Source organism: Festucalex cinctus, chromosome 6 (assembly GCF_051991245.1).
Source record: "Festucalex cinctus isolate MCC-2025b chromosome 6, RoL_Fcin_1.0, whole genome shotgun sequence".
NCBI lineage: Eukaryota > Metazoa > Chordata > Actinopteri > Syngnathiformes > Syngnathidae > Festucalex > Festucalex cinctus.
Window position 1 is genome coordinate 24,707,223 of NC_135416.1, and position 16,895 is coordinate 24,724,117.

A 16,895-nucleotide genomic window follows, 5' to 3' on the forward strand; every position below is an offset into this window, starting at 1 on the left:
AGGCTTAATGTGCCGTTCATATAACATTCTTCCATGCTCAAGGTGTGAATCCTAAAAAAAAAAAAAAAAAAAAAAAAAAAAAAATCAAAAAAAAAAAATCGATTCTGCCGATTATTGAATCGATTCGAGAATCGCGCGATGTAGTATCGCGATATATCGCCGAATCGATTTTTTTTAACACCCCTAATGTATATGTGTATATATATATGTATATGTGTATATATATATATATATATATATATATATATATATATGTATATATATATATATATATATATATATATATATAGGTATATGTGTATAGATGTGTGTGTGTGTGTGTGTGTGTGTGTGTGTGTGTGTGTGTATGTATGTATGTATATAAAATAAATTTAAAAACTATATTTAACAGTAATGGGAAAATGGGGGAAAAATAATTAAATAAATAAATAAATAAATAAAAATTAACACAGATTTCCATTATCGCGGGTAGATAAACGAAGGAACACTGTGTGTTGGGTCTTGGGTTCGTTGTAGACAGGATGATATTTATTGATTTATTTATTTTTCTTCCAGGATCAACTGGCCACATGGACGCAACGAATGCCCAAAGTTTCCAAAAGTCCCTAAAAACGACCCTAAAGAGAAAATATCACAAACTAAGGGAAACCTCTTCTGTCAGTCCCATACTACCAGCAAGACTTTGCATGAAGGAAGACCGATTCGGGCTTCCTAGTATCCAGAAACACGAATTCCTCTCTGTGGATAAATCTGACCTGCATACATGGCTGTCTTGTAGTACAGTTCCACTTGCAGACATTTTAAACTGTGACTGTAAACACGGATCTAACCAAAGAACACTCATCACGTATGGGGTGTGTGGAGTTGGCAAAACCACTGTTGTGCACAATTTTGCTTTGGACTGGGCTGAGGGCAGTGATCACCAGGACATTGACCTCCTCTTTCCATTTTCTTTATGGGAGTTTAATTTGATCAAACACAAAGTAAGCCTAATTGAACTTATCCAGATATTTTACCCACATTTGAAGAGGTTTGATTCTTCCAGCCTGAATGAAAGTAAAATTTTCTTTGTCTTTGATGGACTGGATGAGTATCTTCTCTCACTAAATTTCAGAAGTCAAGCAGTGAGTGACATTTGTGAACGTGCCACAGTGGATACTTTACTGACGAATTTGATCAAGGGCAATTTGCTTCCTAATGCCCATCTCTGGATAACAACCCGGGAGGTTGCAGCAACAAAAATCCCAGATTGTTATTTGCTTAAAAAAACGGAAGTGCAAGGATTCGATGATGAACAGAAGGAGTTGCACATTCGAACATTGATTGGCAATGAGCGCCTCTCCAGAAAAGTCATCAACCATGTGAAAATATCAAGAAGTCTCAACTTTCTTTGCCAGATTCCGCCAGTCTGCACCATCATGGCAACCGCCTTGAAAAATCTACTCAAGGCAGATGATGATTTCAAAATAACCCCAATGACTTTGACACAGATTTACAAAAAGATTGTAAAAATGTCCAACTCTAAATTCATTTCCAAGCTAAAAGCGCTGGCACTGCATCGAATGGAAGAACAAGTGTTGGATTGCAGTGTGTTGTATCAAGAGGACCTTTTACAGAAGAAGATGAGTGTTGAGGAAGCTTCAGTTTTCTCGAAAGAAAGTCCGCTTGTGCTGAGAGAAGAGAAAGGACTGTATAATACCACTGTGTTCCGCTTTGGTCACTTGAGTGTTCAAGAGTTCCTAGCTGCGGACTGTAAATTACATGAAATGAGTCCTTTTCATTTCGATTTTTTGGCGTTAGTGGACCAGACACTTGTGACGCAAGGAGGAAAATATGATGTCTTTCTTCGCTTCATCTTTGGACTCATTAAGGAAAAAGGATACTTGGAGGACCCGCATCCACTTATTGTATATACAGGAAAGAAGGTCCTGGAGAACATTTTGTCTCCAAGTGCTGTGGTCTTGTTCCATTGTCTAAGGGAGTTCGACTCACAAGCTTTACTTGAGGAGGTCAATGTTTTTATGAACACAGGCTTATCCCTAATTGAGGATACTTCTCCAACACAATGGGCATTCATGTCACAAAGAACCACAAATTTTGAAGGGGTCCGACAGGAATTCCACATGCCAGTGTCTGAACGGTGTGATGAACAGCTTCTCGGGAAGCTACCTGTCCTTTTCAAGTCAGAGAATGCCATGTAAGTCAACTTCTTTTTGAATAAGATTTGTAATTGTCTATTGAATTGATTTGCTTACTTTCTGTTGCAGCAACTCAAATGCTTAAGGAAGACTTATTACTGTTAAAACATTAACCTCACCCAATTACATTGTATTATTCACCTCATGCTTGAGGGCTCTGATGTAGAAAAAAAAATTCCGTGTGCTGTGCGACTCAAAACACTGGAAGTAGCAGGGAGCCATTTGTTACAGCAACTTTAGTTTCATGGAGTGGTTTATTTGAATGTTATTTTTCCCTTTTCTAAAATTCATGGAAGGATAAACAATCATAAGCTCCCGTAGCATTGAAAAATATCTTGCGCAGGTTGCGAACTTGTTGTGCTGTTGGTGTTTGTACTAACAAGCAGAAGTTGAATCTGTGATTACAAGAGCAATGTTTTGAACATGCACACGAGGACAGACAGACAGACAGACAGACAGTTGTGCTCATCGGAACAGTTACCGCATATAGGGATAAGGAACACAGAAGATTTAGCCTGAGAATCGTCCTTTGAAAAGCCAACCTCAACGGTGTACCTGTGCGTTTTTCATTTTGTGGAGAAAAAGCATGGCGGTGTGGTTGAAGTTGACATAAGAAGAGATGTTCACTTAACATTTTGGTGACGATTCAACGCCCGCCCGCTGGTTCAACAAGAAGTGATTTTAGGCTTTTTTACATTAAGCGTCCTGGTGATGTGGTTACTTTGCAGTGAGAGGTGTGCTCCATACATTAGCATTGCATGGAGCGTATGCAGATTCTTTGCAAGAAAGACTAGCTTGTTAATAGGGATGCATGATATTTATCGGACCGATACAATATCGGCCGATATGGGAAAATATGACGTCATTTTTGATCGGCCCGATATGTATATTTTAGCCCACACAAAGGTCCGATATATATCTATTAAAGACTGTACACTGTTTGCAACGTGAGAACCCAACAAATTTAAAGGCGGAATGACAATTAACATCCAGACTTTTTGGCAAGCACAGAGGAGAGAAAGCGGAGCAGAGGAGAGAAAGCGGAGCAGAGCCGTTTTGAACAAACCTGAATGAGGCACAGCTGTAGCAGCTAATGTTGCTAGGCTAACGGCGCCAAGTTAAATAAGCCAGCAAGGCAGCAACAACAAACCTAAAGCCATTAACGCCAAAGTTATGGCTTTCATAGCGCTAGACAAGCAGCTGTTTTTTTGTTTTTTTTGTAGCTGACCCATTTTTTTTTAGTGCCCACAGCTTGATTGACAAGAATGGACTAAGAATACACGTAACGTAAGTCCGACCGCAGTTCAGGATGGGGGTTTTCAAGGATGCGTATGAAATGTTTTTTTGTTTAACTTTTAAAGCCAAGCCAAGCAGTGAACTAACTATTTAATGCGAGTTACTGTCGGCTGTAACCAAGCCACAACAAAACACTTGAATGTGAGCATCTTATTTATTTATTTATTTATTATTTTCTAGTCTGTGTTTCCCTTACGGGACCACGGGAAACAACATAACCACCCACGCACCCACAAGGGTTGCTGCGATACCAATTTTGTCTATTTACTTGATTTCAATTTTTTTAAACTAAGGTTGACAAATGTCAATGCATATAATTTTACCAAACGTTCACCTACCTCATCCTCATACAGTATTGGACTTAGGGTTGAATAAATGCATTCCTATTGCATAATGCATACAGATGAATGTTTTGTTTTTCCAGGTAAACCAGTTGTAGTTCTGTATTAATTTAAAAACTAACGTTTTATTTAGTTTAATTATCTGTTAGCCATTTCATATCGAAAATACACGTTTGAAGAGAGACACATTTGTTTGCTGTCATAATCAGAGCTACTAAAACATCAGTTTTTCCATTCCTGGATGAACAAATTGCAGATTATATGAAGGCTACATTAAATATATATATAAAAAAAATGTATCGGTTATCGGTATCGACCATACAAAGCAGGAAATTACTACTTGTTAACCATGTCTGGCTTTAGACAGAACAACTTGCGCTGTTGCCCGATGTGTTGTTAATTCTATTGACAGTGTAAGTTTATTTGCTGTGTCACAATTTTTGCCAAGCACCGCTTGCACAACACATTACCCTAGTTCAGAACTTCTTCTTTTTTTCTTTTTTTTTTTTTAAATGGAGATGCCAGATACCTAGGCTCCAAATAATGGAGGATGGCTTATTTTTTTGCCATGTGTAAAACATTTGTGTGCTGAAAACACACTTTTGTGCTCATAATGTCCTAATTATGGCACAAATCTTAACGCCATACTGTAACATATGCCCAAGTTTCCCAACATATTTTCTATTGATTGATTATGTGTATACTAGTGTTGTTCCGATACCGATACTGGTATCGGCAGAGGTGCCGATACTGCCTTAAAACAGTGGTATCGGTATCGGTGAATACTCACAAGTAACATGCCGATACCATTAATTCCAACGCTAATATAGGATTTTGGATGCAGCATCTTGTGTCTTGCTCATGTAGTTTGTATGCCATTAAGGGGGAAACAAATAATACTGTGAAACTGTTTAGGAACAGTTGGGACTTTCACTTCATAGGTCGAGTGCTAATATTTGACATTGTCCCATCTACCCGTAGGTTGCGATTTTCTAACCTGACCAACAAGTGTTGTCCAGCCTTGGCATCTATACTGAGCACAAAAGAATCATACCTGAAAGAGCTTGATTTGGGATACAACAGCATCACTGACACTGGAGTCAAGATGCTCATGGGGGCTATGGCCAGTCCAAGCTGTAAACTGAAAAGGCTCAGTCTGCTATGCTGTGGAGTGACAGCACAAGGCTGCCGGTACCTTGCTAATGCCTTGAAAAAAGATTGTCGGCTGAAAGAACTAGATCTCAGCGGCAACAATTTAGGGGACAGTGGACTGAAGCATCTTGCTGAGGGTTTGGAATTCCCTCACTGCTGCCTAGAAGAACTCAAGTAAGTGTTGTGTGATAGTTAACATAGGGTGACCACGTTTTCATTTCCAAATAAAGAGGACACTGTCTTAGCCTCAAGATACTTAAATGATACTCAAGCTTACTCAAAGTTTATAACTCTTTTAATGTGTGCCTCCACTATATGGGTAGAAAATACGAATCTATAACTCTCTTTTTGAAGTCTTACTTGACAAATCAATAAATAATGATCTCTTATCTTAAATAATCAGATCTCTTATTTGAACATATGTGTTATGTATGAACACACCGATACATTTCCAGACTTCACAACATTGAAAATCAAAATTCAAGTAAGCTGCAGTAAAAATATACCAAATAGTAATATCCTGTATCATGCATGCAATGTATTTCTTAAATTATCGGGTTGTCAAATACTTCAAAGGCTAAAAAAATGAAGCAAGTGGAAAATATAAAAGAAACTGTACACCTAGTTTGTGAATGAAAGTTATTTTGCATGCAAAACAATAGGCATGCTCATGCACTATACACGCTTGAGCTCAAAGAACACCCCCGTTTTTGTTGTTGTTGTTGTTGTTGTTTTTTACTGGTATCAAAAAGGATTTGTTCAAACTTTAAAAATAATAATAATAATAATAATGTGATTTAGTGTCGTGCATTCTGCAAGTTATCTTAAATTAAATTAGCTACTAGAGTAGTGCGGCAGAAAAACCCTAAATTGAAATGTTTTGTGAGCCCAAGCAGAAAGCACGGATGTCCCAAACAGTTGGCAGTCATAAAACATCAGTTTGTCAGTTTTGGTCATGAAAATAGCTTATACCTAGACACATGACCAGCCTGCAGCTCTCAAATGAGTTATCTTGAACTCTTCTGGCGGTTTTATTTCACTGACTCGGAAGCAAATGTGCATATGTTAGCATACTTGGCGTCCAGCCGGCGCCTTTTAGTTACAGAGATCACAATGCCTTTTTTGACAAAAAGTAAATTATTATAAAATGACCAATACATAATACCCGTTGTGATTAATGCAAGGTGCATTTGATTTCCCGATACGTAATTAAAACATAACTAACAGTCATATAGTTATTTAGCAAAAGGGGTGTCACTCGGACATTTAGCAAAAAGTAAGTAAATAGTTTAAGAGACAGAATTCAAATCAGATCCCACAGCTTCACAGGCCCACAGTTGACAAATATTAATAACATCCATGTGTTTCGATGGGCTCTACATGGTACATCAGCATATACAAACCCATTCCAAAAAATTAGTATATCTTGGAGAAGTTGAATAATTATCACAATTCCATTCAAGAAGTTAAATTTTCAACGATTACAGATTTACGGTCAATTGAAAGTATGATTTTTATTTTTGTTATTTTTACATCACTTTGGCTCCAAGCTTGTAAAAGCCAGGAAAACGGGGTTTAAAAAAATTGACTGTGAAGAAATGATCATGTTGACTTCTCAGGGCCGTGAATCTACAATTGATGAAAGTCGAATTGGGTTACCAGGTTTGTGCAAATGACATAAAAACTTGCCAAAGTCATTTAGTTCAAGTTGAGTCTTTAGGATACCAAATCAAGTCTTTTATACATTTTAGCCAAGCAAGTTGTAAAATGGAGATTTGCGTCTGATTACAATGAGGTCATGTGACTTGAGCCACCCGCGTTAGTGGTTTGATATGTTGCCTGTCTGAGGTCTTTGCAAATTTATGTTTGCATGTCACTTTTGTCATTACAGAATAAGTCAGTGCAATTTTGGTCATAAGGGCTGTTGTGCTTTGGCGATGGCTTTGCAGAAAAATTCCCGCTATATGAAAGTGTTGAATCTCGCCATCAATGCAATTGGAGATGAAGGCGCCATTGAGCTCTTCAAAAGATATGATATATCACAGCTGCACAAACTGGAGTGAGTCCTCTACTATAATTGTGATTATATGCATTACATTTATAAGGGAAAATAAAGTCAGAGGAGATTCTGTATTGTTCTACATCTCTGTAGGATGAATCGCTGCGGAATCACCATGTTAAGTTGTAAACATATAGGAGATGCTCTGAAGTTTGCAAACAGCAACCTGGTGGAGCTAAATTTGAGCAACAACCGATTAACGGATGCTGGCTTTGGGCTCATCTGCGCAGGCATGCGTCCCCAGTCTCACCTAGAAAAACTCAAGTAAGGACTTGTGTTGCTGTGTTTTTACTGCTTTGCACTTGCCTGAGATGTGGAAAAAAAACACAGTGAGTGTTATTTGTAAACTATAATTCTCTCCTCCTCAGTGTGTCAAGATGTGGAATTACAACTCCGGGCTGCTTTTGTGTTGCAAAGGTCCTAGCTTGTGTCTCCCAGACCTACTCTAAAGAGGAAAATAAATTTGAGTGGCCGGAGGCATCAAAGCTGATGGAGCTCAACCTCACCATGAACTGTCTTGAAGATGCTGGAATCAAACAATTGTTAACTGGACTGACGAATCCTTACAGCCACTTCACATCTCTCAAGTGAAATACTTTTGAATCGGTATCATCCCCTGTTCTGTGCAACATTAGTAGTGCTTTATGAAAGTTCTCTCTCTCTCTCTCTGCATTTCAGCCTGACCTGCTGCGACCTAACCGATGACTGTTGCACACAGCTTGCGTCCATCCTTGCATCAGAGGACAGCATGATCAGTAAGCTGGATCTGTCTGACAATGACATCCTAGATAAGGGAGTAAAGAAACTCTGTGTAGGACTGAGAAGTACTCAATGCACACTTGAGCACTTAGCGTAAGTTGTCATTTATTCCCCCCAAGTTAAAAAAAACAGTAACAAGTGGTATGCATATTTCTGATCCGGCCGGCATAGCAAAATCAGTCACAGTAATCCGTATTTCAAAAATAAGCTCTTCTTGGCATCATCAAAAAGAAAATGATTTCAGCTACTCTCCTCATATTATTATTATTATTATTGTTGTTGTTGTTGTTATTGTTATTATTGTTGTTGTTGTTATAGTTATTATTGTTATTATTATTATTTTATTGTTACTATCACTTTCCTCCTTTGAGCTGCGTGTTTACGGCAACACTCAGCTTGGAGGGTCAAAATTAGTGTTGTTCCGATACAGATATTGGTATCGATAGAGGTGCCGATACTGCATTAAAACAGTGGTACTGGTATCGGTATTGGTGAGTACTCACAAGTTTACATGCCGATATCATTAATTCCAACGCTGATATAGGACTTTGGTTGCAGCATCTTGTGTCTTGCTCATGCACAACATTCACTGATATGTGACATGTTCACTGCATGCCGATCTAAGATATCCTATTGGCTCTTGAATGCTCTGAACCAATCTCAGGACCGCTTTTTCATGTTGAAGGAAAAAAAACTTAGGTATCGGTACCGGACGATACTGCAAAGCTGGGTATCGGAATCGTATCGGGGGCCAAAAAAAAAAGGGGGAATCGAACAACACTTGGCAAATTCCATGTGTGTGGGCAGCAAGAAAACCAAGAGACCAAGAATGCTAACACATTATGCTGTAGGTGGTTACATATACTTGTAGCGCCATACAAGTACCTTATGGGAACTGTAAGTAGACATGTTTTTGGGCTTCTTTTTTCAAAGGGTATATAATGATAGCACATGCTTTGTCGAAGACAAAAAAAAATAAACCTATTGAAAATTGGTTGAGAAATGAGCAACTTAAGACTTATTTTCATGAGCCATGCGTTTTTGCTTTTAAAGGCAAAGTAGTTGCTTTTGGCAACATGGCCGCCATGTAGATTATAGTGGGTAGCTGGGCTGCTACAGTGCACTGACATATACGGTATCTAAGATCATTACGAAGTACACTATTTGAACGAATGGTAGTAGACAGGCATTTTGGGTCATGCACTCGAGCATAGCAACTGTTGCTTTGCTCGAGTTTATAAGGATTATATATGGAAAATCCTGCCAATTGATGTACAGTTTCAGACTTGATTCATTCCTCAAGGGGCAATTCATCTGTAGCTTCCCAGCTTGCACTCATACCCACTGTTAGTCTATGACTGAATGAATGAATGAACGAACACTACATATCAAACACAGTGAAGCATAGGACATAGACAGTTGCCTGGGCCAAAGTAAGCTACAAATTGTCGGCCAAGATAAACAAGACATAAGATAAAAGCAAATAAAGTGAGTACTCAACTTGAGTAGTCACCAATACCGCTAGCACTTTTGATACCTAAAAATTTCCCCCAAAAACAATAACATTGAAAGAAAGACCTTTATATAATACAACAATTTCTCTTAAAATGTCATAAAATTAATGGAAATTTTCTATTCTTTGAATTTCTAGTTCCTGATCGTAAAACAGCCACAAGAGGTCACCTTCGCGAGTATTGTTACTTCGAATTAAGACCGGGTATCGGCCAATGCAATGCATGGTATCGGTACTCGCCCATCCCTTGAAATAAATAAGCAATTAAAATAAATTACTTTCTCGAAAAGAAAAAAATGAAAATGAACATATTCTGTGTTTAGAAGCTGAATGGCAGAGGGATTGAAGGACTTTGAGTACTGGTTAGTTTTCCTTTGGGGCACATATAACATATGCCCCAAGGAGAGAATTCGTTACCTGGGATTTACACCGGGTGCGGCTGCGGTGCGTGTTGACTGCGTCTCAGCTGCGGCGTGCCACAGCCCTTCCGCAAGGATAGACCTATTTTCTATTTTTGCCGGATGCCGCATCGGTCGGCCTCTGGCAAATGGCAAGCTAGCACAAAACACATCAAGCGGGACAGGAAGACTGACACAGTTTCAAAATAAATTTCCGGTTACCTTTCAAAATAAACACTCTCCAGCTCCTATTTCGTTAGCAAAACGTGATGCGGGCGTTATGGCGTTAGATTTGTGCCACAATTCCGTGCGTAACAAAATGTGTTTCGTACGTACCAAAAATGTGTTTCGTACGTACCAAAAATGTGTTTCGTACGTACAAAATGTGTTTCGTGCGTACAAAACAGTCCTCGCGCACGCTTGCTTCGTCTCTCCTCAACACGTACAAAACTTTGATTTACGCTTGCGATGCAAGGGTCGAGGCGTGATATTTGTGCCACAATTCTTAACCAATCAGGAGTCGGACAGGAAAGCAAATCCTGATTGGCTGTTTAATATCCAATCAGGCAGAACTTTGACAACGTGTCGTCACGCCGCGTTGCATCATGGGCGCTTCTTCGATTTATTTTTTTTATTATTTTTTTTTTTAACAAGCACTCGGTCCTTTCCTGTTTGAATTTTTGTCTGTATTTCTGCTGATTTTTATTTACTTAATAGAAGTTTTGTTATGTTACGGGATGAATCAGCTCCTAACTGCTTTCCTGCTTAGCGGAAGAAGGAGGGAAAACAAGTTTTAGCGCTCATGGTGATGTTGGATGACGGCATAAAATAGAAGAAAAAAAAAGAGAAGAGGCTAACCTGCTACTTACGTTTTCATTATGGTAAGTTACAAAATACTGTACTGTATTTAAGTCAGTAAATCCTATAGTTTTGTCCTCTTTTGATCTTGCTACTATCATTACAATCTTAAACAATGCATGCCATCATGAGTGGCGTTGTATAAGAAGTAGAAAAGAAAATGTTAGACCATCCATTTTTCTTTAGTAATTAGTGCCTGGTACCACTAAAGGTATATCGTGAATAATAGAAAACATTGAATACCTAAGAGCACTGTGTTTGGCAGTCCAATGCCATAGTTATTGACGTAAAGAATTGAATTCATTTTTGTTACAAGACAACCATACACCATGACTAGCAGCTGTTGAAATAAACATGTTTGCCCAAAATAATTGTTTTACTAATGTGAGAAACATGGTTGATCTTGTCATTTTTCTATAACAACAGATAGACAATTAAAAATCTGAGCGCTAACCTTGGGTTTTTTTTTTTATTACCAGGCAACAAAGATGACAAAGGACCCAGAATGCACCTGATGACACCACAACAGAAGTGTCAAAAACACCACGAGAAGCAGAAGATGAAGAAGTGGAGTGGAAAAAATATTGATATCGCGCTATTGGCCCATGCAATATGCATATAACAGACATGCAATAAGTTTTATATGGAATTTTATGCTTTTATTTGAATTTGACCAGTCAGCCACTTGCTAAAATGTGCACCACCATCCACTAGTTGAACATTATTGAAGTCATTACAATTAAATAACTCTGAATACATTTTACTGCATGAGAAATATAATTTGTTCATTAGATAATAAAATCATCATCAGTCATTTCTTTAGATCCATATTAAATATTGCAATATCTATTGCAATATTCATCAAAATCGCGTACTGCATGATTTTCCAATTTTGTGCAGCCCTAATTCCTGACGTTTTTGAGCCAGCTGATGAGACCAATTTGACTTAGTCATTAAAATGTCTGTAGGAAGAGTCAGAACGTGAAGCTTGAGCTTGACAGCAGAGAAATCAAGAGCTCCTGAAGAATGACAACATTAACATTGGACTATCATAATTTGAAGTTCGAATAGTTGTAATGGCCTGTTTTGCAGCATACCAAATCAAACATTTTTAAAATATTTTTTCTCCTGTAAGTTGTCGACACTTTTACTGAACTTATTTAAATGTGTCTTGCAAACAGTATCATTGACAATTAGAAAAATAAAAAGTGTCACACACACTGTATTCGGAACAACCTGTAAACAATAACCAAAATACTATTGCAGGTACAGTGCCAATGCAGTACATGACACATTTATGGTTTCAAGATTAAAGTGCGGAAGTGCACACACTGCACATTTGCCCATCATTGACCAAGAAGACCTCAGAGTACTGTACTCACGATGATGTATTGAGAATGCAAGACCCAAGAGGTTCCACAGATGAAAATATATTACACATTGTATTTGTAATTGACACTTAATGATGCATTATCGATCAACAAACAGCAAACTTTACATTTTGTTTTTAAATCAAATGAATCGTCCTCAGTTACAGTGCATCTTTGCAGTTTTTATTTCAAGTTTTACACACAGTAGGCATGGTAGACTGCTATTGTGGAGCCATCCATCGCCGTCCCATCCATCTCAGCTGTACTCTCTATCCTTAGACATCGTATTGATGACTGTGACCCGGATATAGAAACGATGCGCAATCTGGATTGGTTTACCTGGTAAATTGGAAACAAACAAAAGCTCAAGGTTATTAATTGTAAAACGTGAAACAATCATATCCATCCATCTTCATGTAGTTATGGGAAAACAATGTGACCATCCATGTTTCTACAGTTTCTTGTTCATGTTAAATGTCTAGTACAACTAAGGGTAACCACTTCATAACCTCTGCAGCTATAATGTGATGCTCTTTTGAGGGAGAACAGTCAGAAGACCTTTGCAATAATCAAGTCTACTGGAAATAAAAGCATGAGTCAGGTTCTTCTGGTATAGAGCATGCAACCCTTCTGTCGAAGTCTTTTAGGTGGTAAAAGGCTGCTTTAGTCATTTGTTTGAGATGGCATTTATGTGCACAAGTATACAGGTAATGACAACAAAATTAACTCGGGAATTGAATTCAAGAGCTGATATCTCGTAATTTTCCACGATTTTCTAATCAATATCACTAACGTACTTAAAAATCAGTAACTATGGCATTGTGTTAACAGTGCTTTTGGACATTCCATGTTTTTTTCTGTCTGTTAGTTACACTATATACATTTGGTGGCACTAGGCACTAAAAATGCATAAGAAAATAAAGAAAGGGGGTGGCGATTTTTTTTTTCTTCATCATAACTATGCACATCAATTGCCAATGTCGTGTATGTAACTATTACATACAATTTTGATTGTCTTGGAAGCCTGTGTGTGATAGTGGCCAAGTTAAAAGATGCTACTTTTATGCTACTTACCGTTATGAAAATGTTGAAAGTAGTCTTCGATTCGGAAGTTAGCGTCCCCCCCAACGGTCATCCAACGGTCCCATGAGGGCTAAAACTTGTCTTCCGCTAAGCAGGAAAGCAGTTGGGAGCTGCTTCACCCCGTAATATAACAAAACTTTTGTTAAGTAAATAAAAGTCAGCAGAAATGCAGATAAAATACAAACAGGAAAGCACCGAGTGCTAGTAAACAAAACAAAAAAAAAAAAAAAAAAATCGAAGAAGCGCCCATGATGCAACGCGGCGTGAAGACACGTTGGCAAAGTTCTGCCTGATTGGATATTAAACAGCCAATCAGGATTTGCTCTCCTGTCCGACTCCTGATTGGTTAAGAATTGTGGCACAAATATTACGCCTCGACCCTTGCATCGCAAGCGTAAATCAAAGTTTCGTACGTGTTGAGGAGAGACGTAGCAAGCGTGCGCGAGGACTGTTTTGTACGCACGAAACACATTTTGTACGTACGAAACACATTTTTGGTACGTACGAAACACATTTTGTACGTACGAAACACATTTTGTTACGCACGGAATTGTGGCACAAATCTAACGCCATAGGGCGTAGCCAGGTCTGGAGTTAACGTGCGAGGTGCTCATTCACGGTTTAGACACCAGAGAACATGGGCGAGGAGAGGTTTATATTGGAAGTGAAAAGCCACCAAATAATAAAAGTCCACCTCTCTTTCTGCTTCTCTGTTGAGCACAGACTTTCTGTGTGTTTGTCGTTGTTTTCAATGCCACATGATTGCGCGCGGTCACGCGAGACACGGCGGGAAGTGGTCTGCGACGGAACTGCCAGCCCGCAGCTGTGCGGAGCCGGTGTGAGTTGGCCAAAAAATTGATGCGTCCGGAGCACGCAGTCAAGACGGACCGCACACGCAACCGGTGTAAATCCTGGGTTAGTCTGACCTCGGGCAACTGTGGCTACATACGTAGATTACCGCCACCAGAGTGTGAATGCAACTTTCAGTGTCCAAAAAAGTGCTGTATAAATCTTATGTATTACCGTAAACCACACCCACATAACCTAGTAAACCAATCAAGACGCAAGACGTCATGTCTGCGACGACACGCGCGTTTTGCTGCGGACAAACAAAAGCAATCCCACTCCCTGTAGCGCATTGCATGGTTGTTCAAAGCCAAGAAAAAAAATCAATAAAATTGTTAAACACTGTAGTCACGGCTTGTGTAAGAGTGATAGCCGTTATCCCGATCGACTAACCGGCATCCTGTGGTAGTCACGACTTGTGTAAAAGAGACGACTGTCCGGTTTATTCCCTTATATAAACCCTATGAAAAATGTCATCAGACTTTGTGGAAGACCACACGACCAGTCAAATCCCTCTAAAATGACCAGAAAGTGCTACGTCTGTACTACGGTCATTTTTCTCCATTCATTGTTGTTTTTAGCCAAAGGCTAACGATAGCTCCGGGAAGCTAGCCGTCCACACATTTCTTGACTTACTATAAATGCCAACAGAACAAACCTAGCACACACACGGCCAGTTGAATCCCTCTAAAATGAGCAGAAACTACTACGTCTGTGCTAAGGTAATGTTCTCCATTGTTGTTTTAGCCAAAGGCTAACGATAGCGATGCATATTTCTTTTTTGTTTTTGGGCAAAATTGCATGCTGAGGGAGTGAAGATAAAAAATTAAAGCCCCCTTTGGTTGCTTCAAAGAGAAGTATTGGCATCCTGAAAATACCTGACCGAGAAAACACAAGGAAGATGTGACAACTTTGCCATTAGAGCACAAGCTGTTACGCTAATTTTGCCTGAACAATGTCGGAGGGAGCTGCTTGTAGCACAATGTGGGCGGGGTGGGGCATGTCACAGTTAGGTCAATTGCTGACTTCATTGTTCAGTGCATTTTACACAATGTGATTGCTGATCACTATTTTTTGTTTTAATTGATGGACCTCCAAACATACATTCAGTCATAAGTAAAATTTTTTGTTATTAAATGACTTATACTGGGTTTATTTCCTACTGAATAAAAAAGCATGGTCTCTTTCAAAATGCTAGTGTTCGCCAGAGCAGTGCACACATCCCAGTTGGCTGACGATACATCAGCTTAATCGGGTATTTTCAAATTTAAAGTGAATCAGATTTTTTCCATGGTGTTCAAGATGTCATCTGAAATAACTTGAACAATATTTTCAAGAGGAGAAGTAAAAATAAGAATTAATCTTGGTCTGCTTATTATATATCAAAAAACAAACTGTCATTTGAACAGAGGTGAGGAGACTTTTTATATGCACTCTCATATTTAGTGTATAATGTGACCATAAATAAATAAAATGCAATGACAATGATGTGATGTGTGACACTTTTTTTTTTTTCTTTTTGACCAGACTAACAAATTGTGGCCTTGGCTCCGAAAGTGTTGAACACCTGATTTTTGCCCTGAAGTCAAACCCCAACTACCTGACTGAGCTTTTTCTGATGGGCAACAAGCTGACCAATTGTGACATCATGGTGCTCGTTAAAATTACAAAGAAGGAGGAATACGCATTGAACACAGTTGAGTAAGTGGTGTGAAATCCTGATTTGAACAATTATTTCACAAATGGCTAATCAACATATTAGTAAATTATGTGTTCGATTTTAAATGACTGTATGCATATTATGCATCATTTCAGTTACTAATATTCTTTTAGCTAAATGTTTTTCCTCATGTTCTTATTTTTCAGTGTCTCCGAATACTGAGGCGTCAAAGACAAAGGTGGATCATGACAGGATCGTATTTCCTCACTCATTTAATTGCACACATCATTGACATTATTGGAAAAGGCGTTTGGTTGCTCCTGGAATTAAAAAACAAAGACTTTCCAAATACTGTATAAAATTTGCCTTGTTGAGTATGGTTCCATACTTGAGTATTCAATTCAATTTTACCAAATTTGTTTTCAAAGTATTAGTATTTGATACAGAAATAAATGTTCACATAATTAAACACATAAAGCCATTGATTCTCTCATGATGTTGTATGTTCATGTTGGTATGTTCATTCCAGCTGTGGGGGAAGAAAGTCAAATGCCAGAGAATCATCTCCTCATCATAGTGCTGCAGCACCATCTTGTGGTATCTAGTAGGCATTAAAAGTACTCAGCTACAGTATATATCGCTTTGCAAATTGCCTTGTTTTTATGACTATTAAGTTTCAAAAATGTTTTGGGTGTGTTTAGAACCATTCACATTCCAACTCGTCACTCACCTGCCACCATTTATTGTGCCTATAATTATTAATGCCAAATAAAGTTGAGCTGTTTTAAAGGCTTTTCCTGACTTTTTGAATTTTCAAGGCATACCAAGTACCAATGGAACACAGTGATGACAGTCAAATATGGCACATTAGTGGCATTCCCACGATCTGGACATCCCTTCAAAAGTTTTGAGAAAAAAAAAAAAGGTCAGCGATGCTACCAAGACTAGCTGATAAGTATATGGAAGTGACAACAATCTTCAGTCTCCTTTTGTATGCACAACCTATCCAAGCCAGTTATGTTTTGCAAAAAAAAAAAAAAATCTAAACTTCACTGCCTATTATCAAGTACCATACAATACCTACATTGAAGCATGGTTGTGGCATCCTTAAGAGCAAGGATTTTTTTTTCTTCAGTTGGAAATGGGGCCTTATTGAAGATGAAGGGAATTACATCAATGTCAGCACAAAAAAAATAAATAAATCGTAAGTTGATGGGGTTAGGGCGGCACGATGGATGAGTGGTTAGCACGTCTGCCTCCCAGTACTGAGGACTCTGGTTCGAGTCCAGGCTCCGGCCTTCCTGGGTGGAGTTTGCATGTTCTCCCCGTTCCCGGGTGGGTCTTCTCCGGGTACTCCGGTCC

The 16,895-nt window shown here is 38.6% G+C and overlaps 1 protein-coding gene and 1 long non-coding RNA gene across 5 annotated transcripts in view; one reads left to right on the top strand and one right to left on the bottom strand.

The window, feature by feature from the left end:
- Nucleotides 1–16,322, top strand: part of LOC144020065 (NACHT, LRR and PYD domains-containing protein 14-like) — a 30,115-nt gene extending 13,793 nt beyond the window's left edge. For 2 of the 4 annotated variants that reach the window (XM_077523101.1, XM_077523100.1), the window contains 8 exons: nt 556–2,197; nt 4,817–5,161; nt 6,879–7,046; nt 7,140–7,310; nt 7,415–7,633; nt 7,725–7,898; nt 15,401–15,569; nt 15,740–16,322. In XM_077523101.1, the coding sequence (XP_077379227.1) occupies nt 570–2,197; nt 4,817–5,161; nt 6,879–7,046; nt 7,140–7,310; nt 7,415–7,633; nt 7,725–7,898; nt 15,401–15,569; nt 15,740–15,892 (3,027 nt within the window). In that variant the 5' untranslated portion in view covers nt 556–569 and the 3' untranslated portion in view covers nt 15,893–16,322. Of the gene's footprint in view, nt 1–555; nt 2,198–4,816; nt 5,162–6,878; nt 7,047–7,139; nt 7,311–7,414; nt 7,634–7,724; nt 7,899–15,400; nt 15,575–15,739 lie in introns of those variants that run through there. The other 2 variants (XM_077523102.1, XM_077523103.1) reach the window with 2 other exon arrangements.
- On the bottom strand, nt 12,106–13,268 carry LOC144020066 (uncharacterized). The gene is made up of 2 exons (XR_013283796.1): nt 13,019–13,268; nt 12,106–12,283 (listed from the first exon to the last, which is right to left on the bottom strand). It is a non-coding gene; the product is annotated as an uncharacterized LOC144020066 (long non-coding RNA).
- Nucleotides 16,323–16,895: the final 573 nt, after the last annotated feature.